Raw genomic sequence first — 16,119 nt, 5'->3', positions numbered from 1 at the left:
GACTGCTAGGTCTACGGTGGCTGCACCTGGTGGTCAGGCAAAAGCCTTGGCAAGCCCTGGGCACAAATGAACTTGGCTAAGCAGAGGGCCCAGTGCTGAAGCACCAGGGAGACAGTTCTGTTGAGGGCAAGAAAAGGGGCTGGCCCCAAAGACCTTTTAGGGAGGGGGGAAGCACCATGGCCTTCCTGCTGCCCTCTTCATGCCAGGCCTGCTGCTGACCAGCTTTTCTGACACCTCCAGAATGTGGGTGGGGGGACCTCACACGGGGGCCATGGCCTCGATCTCCCAACGACACACAGGGCACTTGGCTGAGTCCCTGAGGACCCGACCGGCGCAGGAGCTGCAGAAGTATGCATGGCCGCAGGGAAGAAGGCAGGTGTCGGCAGCACGGTCGAAGCAGATGATGCACTCCCGTCCTGCTGTGGCTGGGAAAGGGCACAACACAGCTGGGACACATGGAGTAAAGGATGGGCCCCCTCCTTACGCTACAACTACAGGGTGGAGAACCATACAGTCCTACTGTGACAAATACTAACCTCGCGAGAAAAGGTTTACAACATAATCAGATGGAAAAAAAGAAAAAATTGGGATGAAAACCAACATGTACATACATATATATATACCATAAGATTTCAACTTAGTAAAAAAGGAAAACAGAGCACAATTCCCCCGCAGATATAGAACTACAAAACAGTAGGTGCAAATCCGCCTAAGAGGTAATGGGTGATTTTTAAAATTTCCATATTGATTCTTGAACATTTATTTTACTTCTGCTTGACCAATCTTTTATTATGAACACGGACTGCTTTTTAAAGCAGGGACAAAAGAACATTATTTGTGCATGAATGTGCTCTTGTAACTTTTAAAGTTAGCCAATGTTCTAGAAGGCAGAGCTGTTAAATTGTTTTTAGGTTTCCCGTAGGCAGCACCAAATCTTTTGGCCTAAAGCCCGTGGGAGACTTTGTGGACGGGGAAAGACTTTAGTGAGCCTCCAGAACTGGGGCCTTCCCTGGTGCCTCTGGTACTGGAGTCCCCGGGGGTCCCTAGGGCTGGGGGGAGCCACTCACCTTGAGGCTGCAGAGTCTCATCACTGAAGGCCCATGGCATGGTGGAGGGGATGACACTGGCTGTGGTATCTGAGGCAGAGAGGGAGACTCAGGATCCAGGGAAAGCAAAGCCAGGATGCTCCCACCCCACCCCCTGGGCTGCAGTGCAGGAATTCCCAGCTGATCTTAGGGCCCCAGCCACCCCTTCCCAGTTTAACCCAGCAGAGTATGCATGAGGCTTAGATTCTTTTTCCTAAGCCCTAACCCTCCCTAACCCCTCCTTTAGACATCTGCTCTTCGCCCTACTGTTGCTGCCTGACTGGAGACCCTCAGCATTATCGACCTTCCTAAACCCAGACGTGCATTAAAATCCCCCCAAAACGCCGGGAAAACAGGTGCTTGGACCCACATCAGATCTACCAAAACAGGTGTCCCAGGGGTGAGGCTTCAGCTGCTGTGACAAGCGATTTTTAAAACGGGGGGGGGGGGGGGGGGGGGGATGGTCTGCTTGTGTAGTCCCCTGGAGGACCAGGACAGGAATGACAATATTTCTTTTTATGGTTGTTTCTTGTATCCACCGTCCCTGAAATCCACTTTCCTTCCAGGTGGCTGGAGGGATGGTTCTTGTTTTTCCACTCGTGGATGGAACAGCTGACTTTACCCCCACGAGCGGTGTTCCTGTGTGTTTCTAACCCTCATACCTTTGCTCTCCACACCTGACTCTTGCAAACTCCTACTTAGACAGTAAAACCCAGTCTCCAAATCTCCCTTTGGGAAGCAGCCCTTTAACAAATGTTTGCAATGCTAGTCTTATCTTCTTAGCATTCTCTAGGGACAAGGTTGCCCTCCCTTTGACTGGGTCTTGTCCATCTGGCGTCCCCAGCGCCCATCTTCCTATCTGACCCTGGGCAAGAGCTGATATAAAAACTGTACATGAAGAAATGAACAGATCTCCCCACGGCTGTGGGTGGGAGCGTGGTGTCACTTGAGCTTCTACCTCCCGCCCAGGGGCGGTGCCCGGGTCCCCGCAGGTTGCCTCACCCAGCAGCTCGATGGCCTTGGTGGTCCCATACACGTCCATCACGGCCCAGAGTGGGGCGTCCAGGGGCACGCCCTTGCGCAGCAGGAGCCTGGGCCCCGCGTTGACCCTGGCGTAGAGCCGGCCTTGGCAGTTCACCCAGAAGTGGATCACGTCCCCCAGGAGCGCGCAGCCCTCGGGCAGCATGGCCGCCCACGTTGGGCTCTGCTGCTCCAGGTCTGGGCACACAAAGGGCGGCAGGCTAGGCGCGGACACCCGTGCGGGGTCCAGGCGCGTGAAGCCCACCCGCAGCCCGCCGTACCAGCGGGTTTCATGCCACAGGACGCGCAGAGCCACTGGCTCGCCGGGCGGCACCGGCCGCTGGCTGAACACGATGCCGTCGTGGAACGTGGCGCACCTCTGCGCCGTGCACCGCCGGGCGTCCAGATGCACCTGTAGGCCCTTAGCCTCAGCGTGGAAGCGGAGCGTGTCTCGTGGCGCCTTGGCGTCTGTGGGGGTGGGGGTGGGGACGTCAGTGCGGTCGGGACCCGGACCCATCCGCTCCCCAGAGTCATCTCCACATACCCCCCCCATCTCCCTGGGGCCACGGCTCCAGCCCCTATCCAGGGACCACCCCTCCTCCCCCAGACCTGATTAAACCCTGGTGGGGAACGCACTTTGCGTGCCCAGGATCTGAGTTCCACCATGAGCTTCCCCAAGCCTCAGGGCCCCTCGCGGAGGGATGGTGTAAAAATTAAAGGAGCTCTTGTCTGTGCCGGCTCTCAACACCTGCTAATGGTTATTGGCATTAAATAAAAAGAGCAGGTTTTAGAACCGTAGATATAATATGATCGAGATTTTCTTTGACACATATGTTTATATGTTTATATATTCTATCTGTATCTAGAAACAACCTGAAAGGAGACGGAGCTGCTAATTGTGGTGACCTCTGGCAGGTGGGTCCTGGTGTTTGCACTGTCTTCCTCTCTGTCTGACATTATCATTGTCCCACAGAGAGCCTGCACCATTTGTGAAGGTCATGGCCCCCAGTAAGGGTGACTTCCTTTTCTAGTAGGAGAAAGGGGCCCAACAGTCCCCCCACAGGGTGAGGTGGGGAGAAGGGACACAGGCTGGAGAAGGAGCCCCAGGTCTGCCCCTCGGAATCCTGGGCTGGGCCAGCCAAGACCCAGGGCTAGACTTTAAAATCAGGGGACGGGGCGCCTGGGTGGCTCAGTGGGTTAAAGCCTCTGCCTTCAGCTCAGGTCATGATCTCAGGGTCCTGGGATGGAGCCTCACATCCGGCTCTCTGCTCAGCGGTGAGCCTGCTTCCTCCTCCCTCTCTGCCTGCGTCTCTGCCTACTTATGATCTCTGTCTGACAAATAAATAAATAAAATCTTTAAAAAATAAAAAAATAAAATAAAATCAGGGGATTCCCAATTCAACTCCCCTCGGCAGCCAAGAGAGGAAGTTCCCTCCTGAGTAGCCCTTCCCCTCCCGCCCCAGCCTGGAGGAAGCTGGTGAGCTTCCTGCCCCACAGCCCCGGGCTTCATCTCTCTCCCCTCCACTCCTCCCTCCTGTCCTGCTTTTTCTGGGTTGGAAGATGGAAGCTGAAAACAGAAGGGAATTCAATCAGAACTTGAGCCAGACCCCAATCCAAAAAAGCAAGGCCCTCCCCTCCCAGATCTCATCAGTTTCCCCAGCCACCCTTCTCTGACCACTTACAAGCCTGCAAGATTCTAGCAGGTCACAAGGAGGGGAGGCTAAATCTGGCCAGGTACAAGGGATCCCCTTGAGGTCATAGGGAATCTGTCCCTGATGGATACAGACCAAAGGCAAGCCTACCACGGTTCTCTAACCTGCGGCTTTAAAGACAAGCACTCACTCTGGCCTTGGGAACATCTGAACCCTGTTATCCAAGTTCACCCCTCCCTCCCTCCAAGCCCCCTGCATGACTGTCCACCCCCTTCTGGTATACCCTCATGTCTCCCTTCCTTTCTGATAGTCTGCCCAAGTGCCTTTCCCCGGAGGCTATGCACAAGCAAGGGGGAGTCCCCAAGGAGGCACAGACGGTGACCAGGAGCCAGAGTCGAGGGCCCTGACATCAGATGGACAGACTTTGGGCCCACTGCTGAGCCACTGAGGCATCCAGAAGGCTCTGTGGAGGGAGCCATGCCTGATACCGAGATTCTAGTCCCAGCTCTGTTACTTGCCTACGCAGGTCACTGCCCCTCCGGGTAGAGATCTCCTTATCTACCAATGAAATAGATATGTATGGCCAGCCACGTCCCAGGGTCTTCAGGTACCTTGCCTGGAGATCCTGAACGTGAGGAGTTAATGGCCCACTTGGGCAGGCATCATGACTTTTGGAAGTCCCCACCCCCCCATTCAAAGAGAATCTTTGGAGTAAGTCTCTTGGAATCAGAAGAGATGAGGGCCCGCCCTCTGCTCAGCGAGGACCTCCCTGGATCTTCATCATCTCCATCACCACCCCTCCAGCCTTCAAGCCTCTTGGGTGCCCAGCACCTTTGAACCCTTACAGCTGTCTTTCACTCTTCCCACAAGCTGCAGGGAGGCAGCAGAGGGAGCTGAGCTGGGGCGCTTCTGCACCACTCCGCAGCCAGGAGCAGAGGAGCCCCGGCCCAGCTCCAGCCCCTGCACTCCCAGGTCCTCTCCTTCAAGGAAACCACTGTGACCTGAAATCCACAGCTGCCACAAAAGCGGCAGCAGCAACCGTGGCTTGGTCCTCGCCCTCCAGATCACATCTCTCCCCACCTCCCCAGCTCTGGGGGCTACCTGCTGCTGGGGTGTGAGCCTCCAGGGCCCCTCAGGAGCTAAGTGTTGAGGCTCAGGGCTCTCTGCCTGGGAAGGAGCAGGGTTCTGAGATGCAGCCCGGACCTCTGGTGGTAAAAGCCCAGGGTCTCCATCTCCTGCCCTGAGCGCTGAAGGCACCTTGTGGTTTAAGGTGAGGCTCTCGGAGAATTATAGTGCTGGTAACCTTTTGGTTGATGCCTCTGGCAGCCCCATAAGCTGGCAGGGCTTGCATGGGCCCTGGCCTGCAGATGAAGAAACTGAGGCCCCAGGGAAAAGTGAGTCACCCAAGGTTCCACAGCTTCCCCTCTCCTTCTGCATCCCTGATCTAGGGACCAAATTTAGGGCTCCCACTTACCAGCCTGGGAGCAGAGTTGGGCTCCCATCAGCCTGGGGTCCTCCGGTACAGGTCGCTGGGTCTGGAAGGAATTGTCTGGAGAAGGCCCGTGGACAGGTTTCCAAAGATTCAGTGGGTCTCCTTGTTATGGGCCAGGATCATGTTACAAGGTTGATGATTAATTAAAGGTTGCTGTCACGGGTTATGATATCAGGGGAATTTCCTGATGATTGCCCCTGGCTCACAGCAGACCGGCCGCAGCTGGCCGATCGAAAGGAAGCAGGGACTCCCGCAGATGGCTTGGATAAGACTTGGGATAGACTTCTCCCTCCTTACTTCTGACCCGTCGTTCTCGGACCAGCTGTGCATTATAATTGCCTGCGGCATATTAGTAAATACTCACGCCCAGACCTGCCCCCAGAGACTCTGATTTCATTGGCCTGGGGTGGGTCCAGCATTAGTTGTCTTTTTTTTTTTTTAATTTTTATTTTTTAAGATTTATTTATTTGACATAGAGAGGGACAGGGAGAGAGGGAACACAGCAGAGGGAGTGGGAGTGGGAGAAGCAGGCTTCCCACTGAGCAGGGAGCCCAACTTGGGACTCGATCCCAGGACCCCGGGATCATGACCTGAGCTGAAGGCAGACACTTAACCACTGAGCCAGCCAGGAGCCCCCAGCATCAGTTGTTTTTCAAAAGCCCCCCCAGATGACTCCAATGTCCAGCCAGGGTGGATATTCTCTGCTACAGATCCGGGCACACAGTGGGTGCTTAATCAGTGTTGCTCAAGTGGCTTAAATGGAATTAGCAGCGTCCCAGGACCTGCGGAGTTGCCCCAGCCTGGGTCACAGAGAGGAGAGGGGTAAGTCAGCAGAATGGGAGAGGTATCGACTGTCCCCCGCCAACCCTGCTGGAGTTTCAATTCCACTATCCACGTGACAAAATGCATATCGTCCCGCAGGAGGTCATGCCCGCTGTGTGTTAGCCATCCATGCAAAGAAGTCAAAGGTCAACCTTAACTTCTTGATCTCAGGGTTGTGAGTTCAAGCCCCATGTTGGGTGTGGAGTCTATTTATAAACAAAAAAAGTCAGAGATCTTCTGCCCCGCCCGTGTCTATAGGAAAGCCGAGGCTGGTAGAGGAAAAATGACTTATTCTGACCAGGACTTCTCACTTAGCCGCAGTCACAGTCATGGTACCGCCTGGGGAATCCTATTAAAATGCTGATTGGTTTTGAAGGCCTGGGGCTACAGGCTGGGATTTTTCTTTTCTAACCAGGTGGTTCTGCGGAAACGACCTCAGGTGGCAAGGCCCAGGGTTAGTTTGGAGGCTAATAGGTACCCTGGCCCCCCCACCTCCAGGCTCAGCCCTTCCCAAGACCCCAGATCAAGGCCATGATCAGTGACTACTCTGAGCTCAGTTAAGGGGATGGATACCCCCATGTCTGTCCCCAGAGAAGCTGGGGATGGTGGTGCTGGTGACTGGGCTGGGGAGGCTGTTGAGGTGGGAAAGGATGGAGAGTCTGGAGACCCAAGTTCTGCTTCCTGTGCTTTCTTGCCATCCCCTGTCCTCCCTGGGCCCCGGTGTAGGAAGCCAAGGTGAGCTGGTTTCTGCGCCCTTCTGGCCCCAACATGTTGTGATTCTGGCCTTGGCAATGGACAGGTGACAGCAGCCTGGCTCCAGCTGCCCTCAGAAGCTGTTGCCTGGACCCTGGACCTTCTCTTCCACACCACAGCCCTGGCCAGCCTCCCTCGGTTTCCCAATCTAGAAGCTGTCTCCCAAAGGCCAAAGGCAAACTGGTGAGAAAAGTCGATAGCAATCACGGCAAGTCCAAGGTTGACAGTTCCAGCTGGTCTAGTCTGAGACAAGGGCCCCACGCTTTATGGTCGCAACCTAAGGGATACAGGCTTAGGGCATCACCTTATCTCTGGGCGGTGCTGGGGCCCCGAGATCCAGTGGTGCTCCCCAACCCTGGCTCCACCCGCATCACTGGCTAACTTGGGCAGTGCCCAGAGGGCTGGAGCCAAGAGCACCCTGTTGATTAACTACAATTTTATGGAAGAAGTGATTATGGAAGCTTATCAGGGAAGTCCCCTCAGCCCTGGTGGAAAATTACCTGGTGAGCTGTAGACACCGGGCTACCTGATTCCAACAGGCTGATGTGGTCTAGCTCCACCTTCAGGACCTCAAGTGGGAGCCCGCCTTCTGAGGAGCTGCCATCCTGCCTCAGGCCTGAAATTTGGGGCACAGGGGTGCCCAGGCAGCACCCACATCACACACTTACTGTTCTAAGTCTAGGACTGTGTTAACTTGCTAATCCTCGTGGCAGTGTCTCAAAATTATTTATTGCAATCATTCCCATTTTACAGACTGGGAAACTGAGGCACAAGGAGGCGAGGCACGTGGTTCACAATCACAAGGCAGTAAACTACAAATCAGGACTTGGCCTCAGCCGTCTGGCCCGAGAGCCAGCAAGTTAACGTCCGTGCTACTGTAACTGATTCAAGCCCATAGAGCATCTGCAGAAAAGAAAGAGGCTATTTGTTGGTGTGGCACCACCCAGGAAAATGGGGAGCTAATGCTCCCAGTCCCAAGCTCCCCGATGGCTTACAAGCAAGGGTTTTTAAAAGATGAAAATCCAGGGTGAGGGCCTGGGGTTTTGGATCATGTTGATTGATTAGGGTTTATGTCGGCTCTAATATTTCCCTTTTTTTTTTTTTTTAAGATTTTATTTATGAGAGAGAGAGAGCAGAAGCAGAGGCAGCAGGAGGCAGAGGGAAAGGAGAAGCAGGTTCCCCGCTGATCAAGGAGCCTGACATGGGACTTGATCCCAGGACCCTGGGATCATGACCCAAGCTGAAGGCAGACGGTTAACAGACTGAGCCACCCAGGCGCCCCTTTAGTATTTCCTTTCTTGATCACCAGGCAGCTCCCTGACTGTGATGAGCTGGTGCTTCTGCTCAGGGACCTGGTCGTTCCGTTTTTGGGGCCTGGGATTGGGGATAATTCTCAGCAGACTGCATTAGTGCTGTCCTCTCTAGAGCACAGGGGCAGCAGTGCATCCTGGAACTATTGCTAAGCTGCAAACTACCTTTCTTATTTTTTTCTTGCAAACATGGCACATTGTGTTTGTTTTCTCAGGCCAAAGAACATCCCGTGGACTTTTTGGGATGCAACTTAATCTCATTTCCTGAGGTATTTCTATAGGTTTTTGAAACAGTAACTATGGGGCTCCTGGGTGGCTCAGTCGGTTAAGGGTCTGCCTTCGCTCAGCTCATGATCCCAGGGTCCTGGGATGGAGCCCGGCATAGGGCTCTCTGCTCAGCGGGGAGCCTGCTTCCTCTTTCCCTCACTCCACTCATGTTCTCTCTCACTCTTGCTCTCTCTTTCTCAAATAAATAAATAAAATCTTTAAAAATAATAATAAAACAGTAACTAAGGGCTACAGGACTCTGGCCAGAGACAGCTAGGAGCTGGATGTCTGAACCGTGGGGTCTGTGGGGGGCTTGCATCCCCGGTGTCACTGTGTCCCTTCCACCCCTCTTCGCTTAGGCCACTTTGCAGCCTTCTGAGCATTTAGTGGTCCTCCCTGTCTGACTGTGCTGACCCCACAGTAGGAGCTTTATGGATTGTTGCTAACCGGTTGCCTGAGTGAGGCAGACGCCACCTCAATGGAGTCGGTCCCTCCCCTCCAAGCAACCTACACTATTGTTGAGCACATTTCCTCCCCGACAGTTCTCCAAGCGCCCCCTGGTGGCTGTAGTCAGTACTGCAGGATGTGTTGAAGCCCTCAAAGCTAGGAGTCCCCCTCCTCCCGCCCCCTCCGGCAGAGAGATCAGAGGGCTGAAGTTTCTGAGACCTCCCCGCCTCCTCTCCTGACCCTGAGGCTCCTCATAGTCCCTCCGTCCCTCCCCAGGGTTCCCTCACTGGCTTTCAGCCCTCGTCTTTTGCCCAGGGCCCCATCATTTCAAAGGGCTTCCACAGGAGAATTTCCTAAGTAGACTTAAGCGCTCTGAGAAGCTAGATGCCGGACAGCAGATTCAATCCCCACCGCGCAGCTGACGGAGCTGAGCCCTTGCCCAGGGTTCACGCCAACTGTGATGGAGCAGAAATGGCAAGCCAGTGGGAGCCCAGCCCAATCTGGGGACAGCTAAGCAGCCCAGCCCCTTGTCTCTCCGGCCACAAGGGCCATGGGACCCCTACCTTATTCTACTTGTCTGTGTTCAGCTTCCCCACTGGGATGAAAGCTCGGAGGGCAAGGGGCTGCCATGCCTAGAAAGTGGTCCCTAGAGATCAGGGCCATGTGCACAGTAGGTGGTCAGCAAGGATTTGTCAGTTTCTTCTAAAATTGCTGGTCCGCCTACCCTAATGACCCAGAGATGCCACTCCTAGCGGAATGCCTGACAGACTCGGTGCCTATGTCCCCAAAGACCAGTACATGAATGCTCAGAGCAGCATTATTCATAATAACCCCAGACTAGAAACAGCCCAAATGTCCGTTGTGCAGGACACTCTGATGCGCTGCTCAGATCCCGCTTCAGGAATGAAGAACTTCCAGGAAGATGCTACCCTCATGAGGTCAGCTGAGGTTCTTTTTTGTTTTTTAAGATTTTTTTTTAAATTTATTTATTTGACAGAGAGAGATCACAAGTAGATAGAGAGGCAGGCAGATAGGAGGGTGGGGGGTGCAGGCTCCCTGCCGAGCAGAGAGCCGGATGCGGGGCTCCATCCCAGGACCCTGAGATCATGACCTGAGCCGAAGACAGCGGCTTAACCCACTGAGCCACCCAGGCGCCCAGGTCAGCTGAGGTTCTTGTGCAAGTACCATAGCCTGACTCTCTCCCGGTCCAGCCCTATTTCCACAGGTGCTGACCCCAAGAACACCCGCTAATGAGTCCCACCAATAATCTCTGTCTCAGGGGCTTCTCCCTGGGGAATCCAGCCTCCCACACCTATCGACAGGAGAATGGAAAAATATTGCCATGTAGTCACACCATGGAAGATTTGTGGCAATAAAAACGATCAAAATACTGTTAGCCACAACAACATGGTTAAACCTCAGTGATGAGATGTTGCCTTAAAAGAAGATCCAAAAAGGCCCCACTGCGTGCCTCCGCTTATACGAAGTTTAAAAACAGGCTAAATTAATCCGTGGTGTTAGAAATCAGGGTAGTGCACAACTTTGGGAATTACTGACTGGGAAGGGGCCCAAAAGAGCCTCTGGGGTGCTGGAACCGTCCTCTGTCTTGATCGGGTGATATAAAGACATATGGAAAAATTCGTCCAGGTGGACCCTCAAATCGCATGTTAATTGTTCCTTAATTACCTATTGGCTAAATTCCCTTCCAGCCCTAAAACTCTGATTCTGAATAAGGTGATGAAAGACCGAGTAGCCACACTTCCTTGGAAAAATCTGCCCTAAAAAGCCAGAGGGCTTAGCTAGCACTGCCACCTGGTGGGGAGAAACGGAACTGAGTCTGATACCCTGGAGGGAAATGGTTGGGGACCACACAAGCTCCCATATGCCGCCCTGGGCATTTGTCTTCCTTCCTGTCCACTTGATTCCTGCTGACGAGCCCCCCAACAACTCTGGGAGGCAACCATTCTTCTGGGTCAATAGCTAGACTCTTACCCTAGTCCTTGGGGTCCGAAGTCAGGAGAGGGAGGCTAGGGTGTGCCAACCAAGTAGCTAGCCCCTAGTTAGGTCTGTGCTGTTCCCTCCATCCTGCTGCCCTATCCAGATATTTCTGGGCCCTAATTCTGCTGTGGGCCTTCACTGCCCTGGGCTCTCTGGCTCTTGCCCTGCCAGCACCAGGGCACCCGTCATGGTGTGAGTGTGGAGCCCTTCAGAGAGGGAAGCCTGAGGAGGGAGTCACCCTAGGTGGCCAATTGGCTGCTCAGAGGTAAGAGAAAGGGGAAAGGGAGGGGTTTGGGCTTGGGGTTGGTTTCCTGTTTTCCTTCTCCCTGTGTCCCTTTTTACCCACATACATGTGTCTGGGAGTCTGTCCTGAAAGTTTGTGGCAGCTGCCCTTGGGGTGTCCTCTGTGTGTGTGTGTGTGTGTGTGTGTGTGTGTGTCTGTGTTCAACAAAAAATTTATTGAGCACCTCCTATGTAGCAAGTACTGTACTAATTTCTGGGCAACCAGAGATTGAAGAAAACCCACTTCTTGTACCTCGGTCAATTCAAGTACAAGGTAAGTACTATAAGAAGGTAAGTGCTATAAGAATACCAAACCGAGGCCTGGGAAAACCCAGGGCCTGTGCACTAGGGGCTTGTTATGCCCAGGGAATGGGTGAAGGTTTTGTGGGATAGCAGATGTTAAAATTGATACCTGCAACATAATTAAGCCTTCAATAGCAAGAAAGGGAAAACAGGCATTCCAGGAAGGAGGAACCGCATAGGCACACACAGAAATGTAATGGTGCCCAAAGTATCTGGTTGTATCCATTAAGATCAGGATTGCCTGCATATAACAGAACATCCAAAAGAATAGTGGTTTCAAGGAAATCTGTTCGTTTCTTTTTCATGTAAAATAAGTTGAATGTAGGCAGTCCAGGGTAACTGTGACAGCTCTGTGGCCATAAGGAGCCCGGGGTTCTCTCTACTTTTCTGCTCCACCATTCTAGCACAGGCCTCCAGACTCAAGGTTACTTTATGGACCAAAAGGTCTGCTGGAGCTCCAGCCAGCACATCAATATTCCAGGCGGCCAGAAGGAGACAGACCCAAAAGGGCATTCCTCTCAGCTAAGTCAACTCCCTCTAAGCCAACTCACTGGAAGGTTTATGTAACATTTTCATTGACATCTCATTGGCCTGAATTTTATCATGTGGGCACAACTCGCTGCTAGGGAAGCTGAAAAATGTAGTCCTCATTGGGGGAGCTGCTAAAAGTCAAGGTTCTCTAGCGAAGGAAGAAAGAGAAAATGCATATTAGGTAGGTAGCAAGCGCTATCTAGCCCAGCGGTAGAGTGGAACACTGGTCCTCCAGAGCGTGGACAGAGCTGGCAGCAAGGAACTCAGTCATGATGGCCATGCGCAGGAGGGTTGGACTTGATTCTGTAGAAAATAGGGAATTGCCGCAGGATTCGGAGCGGGAGCCTTGGGTCAGGGACCTAGAACAGTCTGCTTTGGGGAAAGATCCACCAGGCAGAGCAACACAGGGTGGAGCACAGGTGCAGAGCACCAGGAGTGATGGGTTGGGGCCGCAAGGAGGCTGCAATGCAGGGCTGAGGAGGGCACAAAACGAGAGCTGAAGTCAAGCCCTGGCGCCAGTGGGGGGTGATGCCGGGTACCAGGGGAAGGTCCCACACCTGCTGAGAGCTAGTTTCAGAGGAATACAAGTCTGGGAAGAGATCTGAGTCTAAGGCGGCTGCAAGCCATCAGGTTAGAGGGCTCAAGGGCACTTGGGAATCCAAGCAGAAGCTTAGGCAAGAGAACAGGGCTGGGCAGGCAGGTCGTATAGTGGTGCATGAATGAGATCAGTGGGGCAGGGTTGCCCAGGTGTTGAGCTGGAGGAATGGAATGGATCCTCCAGAGTTACTAGGCAGGAAGGACAATGGAGTGGACAAGTGAATAAACTCGAGTCAGACAGAGCTGTGTTTCCCACTTAATAGCCATCCCCCCCCACCCCCTGGCCAGCTGATTGCCCTTCCTAAGCCTCAGCTTTCTCATCTGCAAAATGGGAACAAAGGGGCCCACCTCGAGGGCTGATGGGGTTGAATGGGTACCTGTTTAGCACAGGGGACTGTGCTTATTAGCAACCACCAGCCCTTACCATCAAAGGGGCAGCCCTCCCCTTATTGGAGGGGACATCAGTGCATTTCTTAGGGCTATGGAAGTGCCTTACACTTTCCCTGCTGGAGGACAGTTTCCCTGGAGCCCTTTGTAGGCTCACTGAGAAGTGAATCACGAGTACTGTGCATCTCCAGAGCCTTGAGGACTTCTGACCCAGTCTGGCCAGGGCAGCCCCTGGCTCAACCACATGTCTGGGCAAGAATATGAGCAGCCCAAGCTGGTGATTTGGGTGAGGAGGTACGTATTTGCTAGAAGGCAATATAGTGGGAGGTGAGGGCCAGCCACAGACCCCACAGAGATGATTCTAGGTGGACTCAGCCCCTTTTTGGAAACTAAGAAAGACAATTGCTGGCACGGGGGGAGTCAAGGCGGGGCACAGTCAGGAAGGTTCCCGGAGCCCCTCACTTCAGCTTGCCTCCCGTTGACCAAAGTTTAATCACATGGCCACATGTGGCGACAAGGTCTAGGAAATGTAACCTTTATTCTGGACAGTCCTGTGCTGAGCTAGAAACTGGGGCATGCCATTGCTATGAGAAGAGAGAATGGCGATCAGAGGAAAGCGAGCAGTCATGGGGTGCAGGGAAAGAGAGAAAGGGTGGCAGCCAGAGGGCACCAGGTGAAGGAAGGAAGGCTTTGAGCATGAGAACCCCAGCACGTGGGTACAGGGACATGTGTGTGCTGCGCCCTCGGGAAAAAATCGACACACTGACCTAGAATCAACAGTGAGTCTTGTCTTGGCTTAGGGCTCCCAGTGGGTGAAAAGATTCCTGGGAAAAATCAAGACTTAAAATCTGAAGTATTCGTGGAAGTAGCATCTAAATTTATGCTATCCGTGGGGTGAAGAGTTCCCAAGCTGAAAAATTAATATTAAGTATTAATATTAATTAATAATTAATTAATTAATATTAATATTCCCTTCCTGAGTCCTTGGAGCTGTTCATACAAACAACACAGAATAGATCTCTGAGGCCATTTTCACAACCCAGGACACACTGGGCTCCCGCGGAACAAAACAGTCTCACTGAAGATGAGCTCACAAACACCAGTTACGAATCACACGAAGAAACCTTCTACTGTGAAGGAGAGCTGGCAAGTATAAGAAATAGAAAAATCATGATCCCTAAGAATTTGGGATGACAGAACAAGCTGAAAAGGATATCACATCAGGATGTTAAAATCATTATAAAGGGAGAAATAAAAATGAGAGTAAAATATTAAGGTGCTTTGAAGAACAGATTGAATGGATGAAATTTTGCTAGAATGGAAACAAGATATGACTCTTCAGATTCAAAAGGCACACTGAGTTCTAGGTAGGATAAATAAAAATAAATCCACATATAGACACTGCAGACCACCAAAGTGACAGTAAAAGCAATCAGAGAGAAAACATGGCTTACTTTAAAAGGAGCAATAATTATACTGATTGAAGACAACTTATCCACAATAACAGAGGTTATAAGATAATCTTATGCATAAATGTATAAATCTTAACAGTCATTGATTTGGGCATCCTTATGTTTATTGCAGCATTATTTACGATAGCCAAGTGATGGATGCAGTCCAAGTGTCCTTCAGTAGAGAATGGATAAAGAAGATGTGGGATATATACACAATGGAATATTCCTCAGCCATAAAAAGAACTAAAATTTGTCATTTGCAACAACATGGATAGATCTAGAGGGTATAATGCTAGGTGAAATAAGTCAGAGAAAGACAAATACCATATGACTTCACTCATATGTGGAATTTAAGAAACAAAACAAATGAACAAAGGGAAAAAAGGGACAATCCAACAAACAGATTCTTTCCCCCCAAAACAGACTCTTAACTATAGAAAACAAATGGGGGGTTACTGGAGGGGAGAGGTGTGGGGGGATGGGGGAACTAGATGAAGGGGATGAAGAACACACTTACCATGACGGGCACTGAGTAATGTATAGAATTGTTGAGTCACTGTATTATATACCTGAAACGAATATAACACTGTATGTTGACTACACTGGAATTAAATTTTAAAAATTAAAAATAGAACAGAAGGGTCACTAATTTATACCACCACCACCAATAATAAGCAATTTGAGATGTTAATAATGAAGTGAAATAAAATATGGAAAATGAGAGGTGGGTAATTGGAATTGAAGCTTTTAAGAGCTTTGGCATTACTGTGGAAGAACAGAAAGACACTGATTACTTTCGTCCTTTGTTAAGTCAGAGAGGCATAACAGAGCTGTAAATTAGCCAGTAAAAGAATAAAAACACAATATGCACTATCCAAACCAGTATAGGGAGAAGGGGTGAGCATACAGAAAATATGACCAGTCTAAAAGAAGGTGGCAAAAGGAGACAAGAAGCAAAGCAAGAACACGGTAAATATAAGATAAATAAAAGAGCAAATTAAATAAAAATATATCAATAATGACAATAGATGTAAACAGATTACATTTGCCACTTACATGGCAGAGATTCTCGGGCTCTGTTTTCACCACATTAGCTGTAGGCTGTTTCAGGAGATATGCCTCAGACATTCTGATCCAGAAATATTGGAAGCATTTTTATACTAAGCAGATACTAATCAAAAGCAAGATACTATAGCAGTTTTAACACTAGGCAAAATAGACTTTTAACTGCTAGGGGAAAAGGAGATGCTATATGATGGTAGAAAGAATAAGTCACCAATAGACTATAACAATCCTCAACCTGATTATACCTAATATCTTCAAAATATACATAGCAAAATATTTACAGAATTACAAGGAAAAACTGGCACAGCACAATCACAGTGGCAGATTTTAAACAAAGGGCTACCAACTCCAGGCCTCCCTTCCCAGAGTCCCAGAAGCTTTAAGATGACAATCGTTCCAGGACGCCTGGGTGGCTCAGTCAGTTAAGCCGCTGCCTTCGGCTCAGGTCATGATCCCAGAACCTGGGATCGACCCGCATCATATAGGGCTTCTTGCTCGGCAGGGAGGCTTCTACTCTCTCCGCCTTTGCCTGCCACTCTGCCTGCTTGTGCATGCTCTCTCTCTCTCTGACAAATAAATAAAATCTTAAAAAAAAAAGATGACAATCTTTCCTTCCACATAATCTAATCTAATTTTAGATGTAATTCTTTCAAC

General features: G+C 51.0%; 1 protein-coding gene across 1 annotated transcript; it reads right to left on the bottom strand.

Moving 5' to 3' along the window:
- Positions 1-123: 123 nt before the first annotated feature.
- Positions 124-5,516, bottom strand: NEURL3 (neuralized E3 ubiquitin protein ligase 3). Its single transcript, XM_045978650.1, has 4 exons — positions 5,232-5,516; positions 2,088-2,573; positions 1,068-1,136; positions 124-425 (listed from the first exon to the last, which is right to left on the bottom strand). Exons 1-4 carry the CDS (start codon positions 5,257-5,259, stop codon positions 259-261), a joined length of 750 nt encoding a protein of 249 aa, XP_045834606.1. The 5' UTR covers positions 5,260-5,516; the 3' UTR covers positions 124-258.
- Positions 5,517-16,119: the final 10,603 nt, after the last annotated feature.

This window comes from Meles meles, chromosome 15 (assembly GCF_922984935.1).
Source record: "Meles meles chromosome 15, mMelMel3.1 paternal haplotype, whole genome shotgun sequence".
Taxonomy (NCBI): Eukaryota; Metazoa; Chordata; class Mammalia; order Carnivora; family Mustelidae; genus Meles; species Meles meles.
This window is presented reverse-complemented; position numbering and strand designations above follow the sequence as displayed.

What these genes read in the sequence shown, in the direction of transcription:
- NEURL3 (XM_045978650.1), bottom strand. Translation starts at nt 5,259, where the DNA reads ATGGGAGCCCAACTCTGCTCCCAGGCTG. An exon ending in CCAACTCTGCTCCCAGGCTG is followed by an intron (nt 2,574 to 5,231) that starts GTAAGTGGGAGC and finishes CCACCCCCACAG; the next exon opens with ACGCCAAGGCGCCACGAGAC. An exon ending in CAAGGCCATCGAGCTGCTGG is followed by an intron (nt 1,137 to 2,087) that starts GTGAGGCAACCT and finishes TCTCTGCCTCAG; the next exon opens with ATACCACAGCCAGTGTCATC.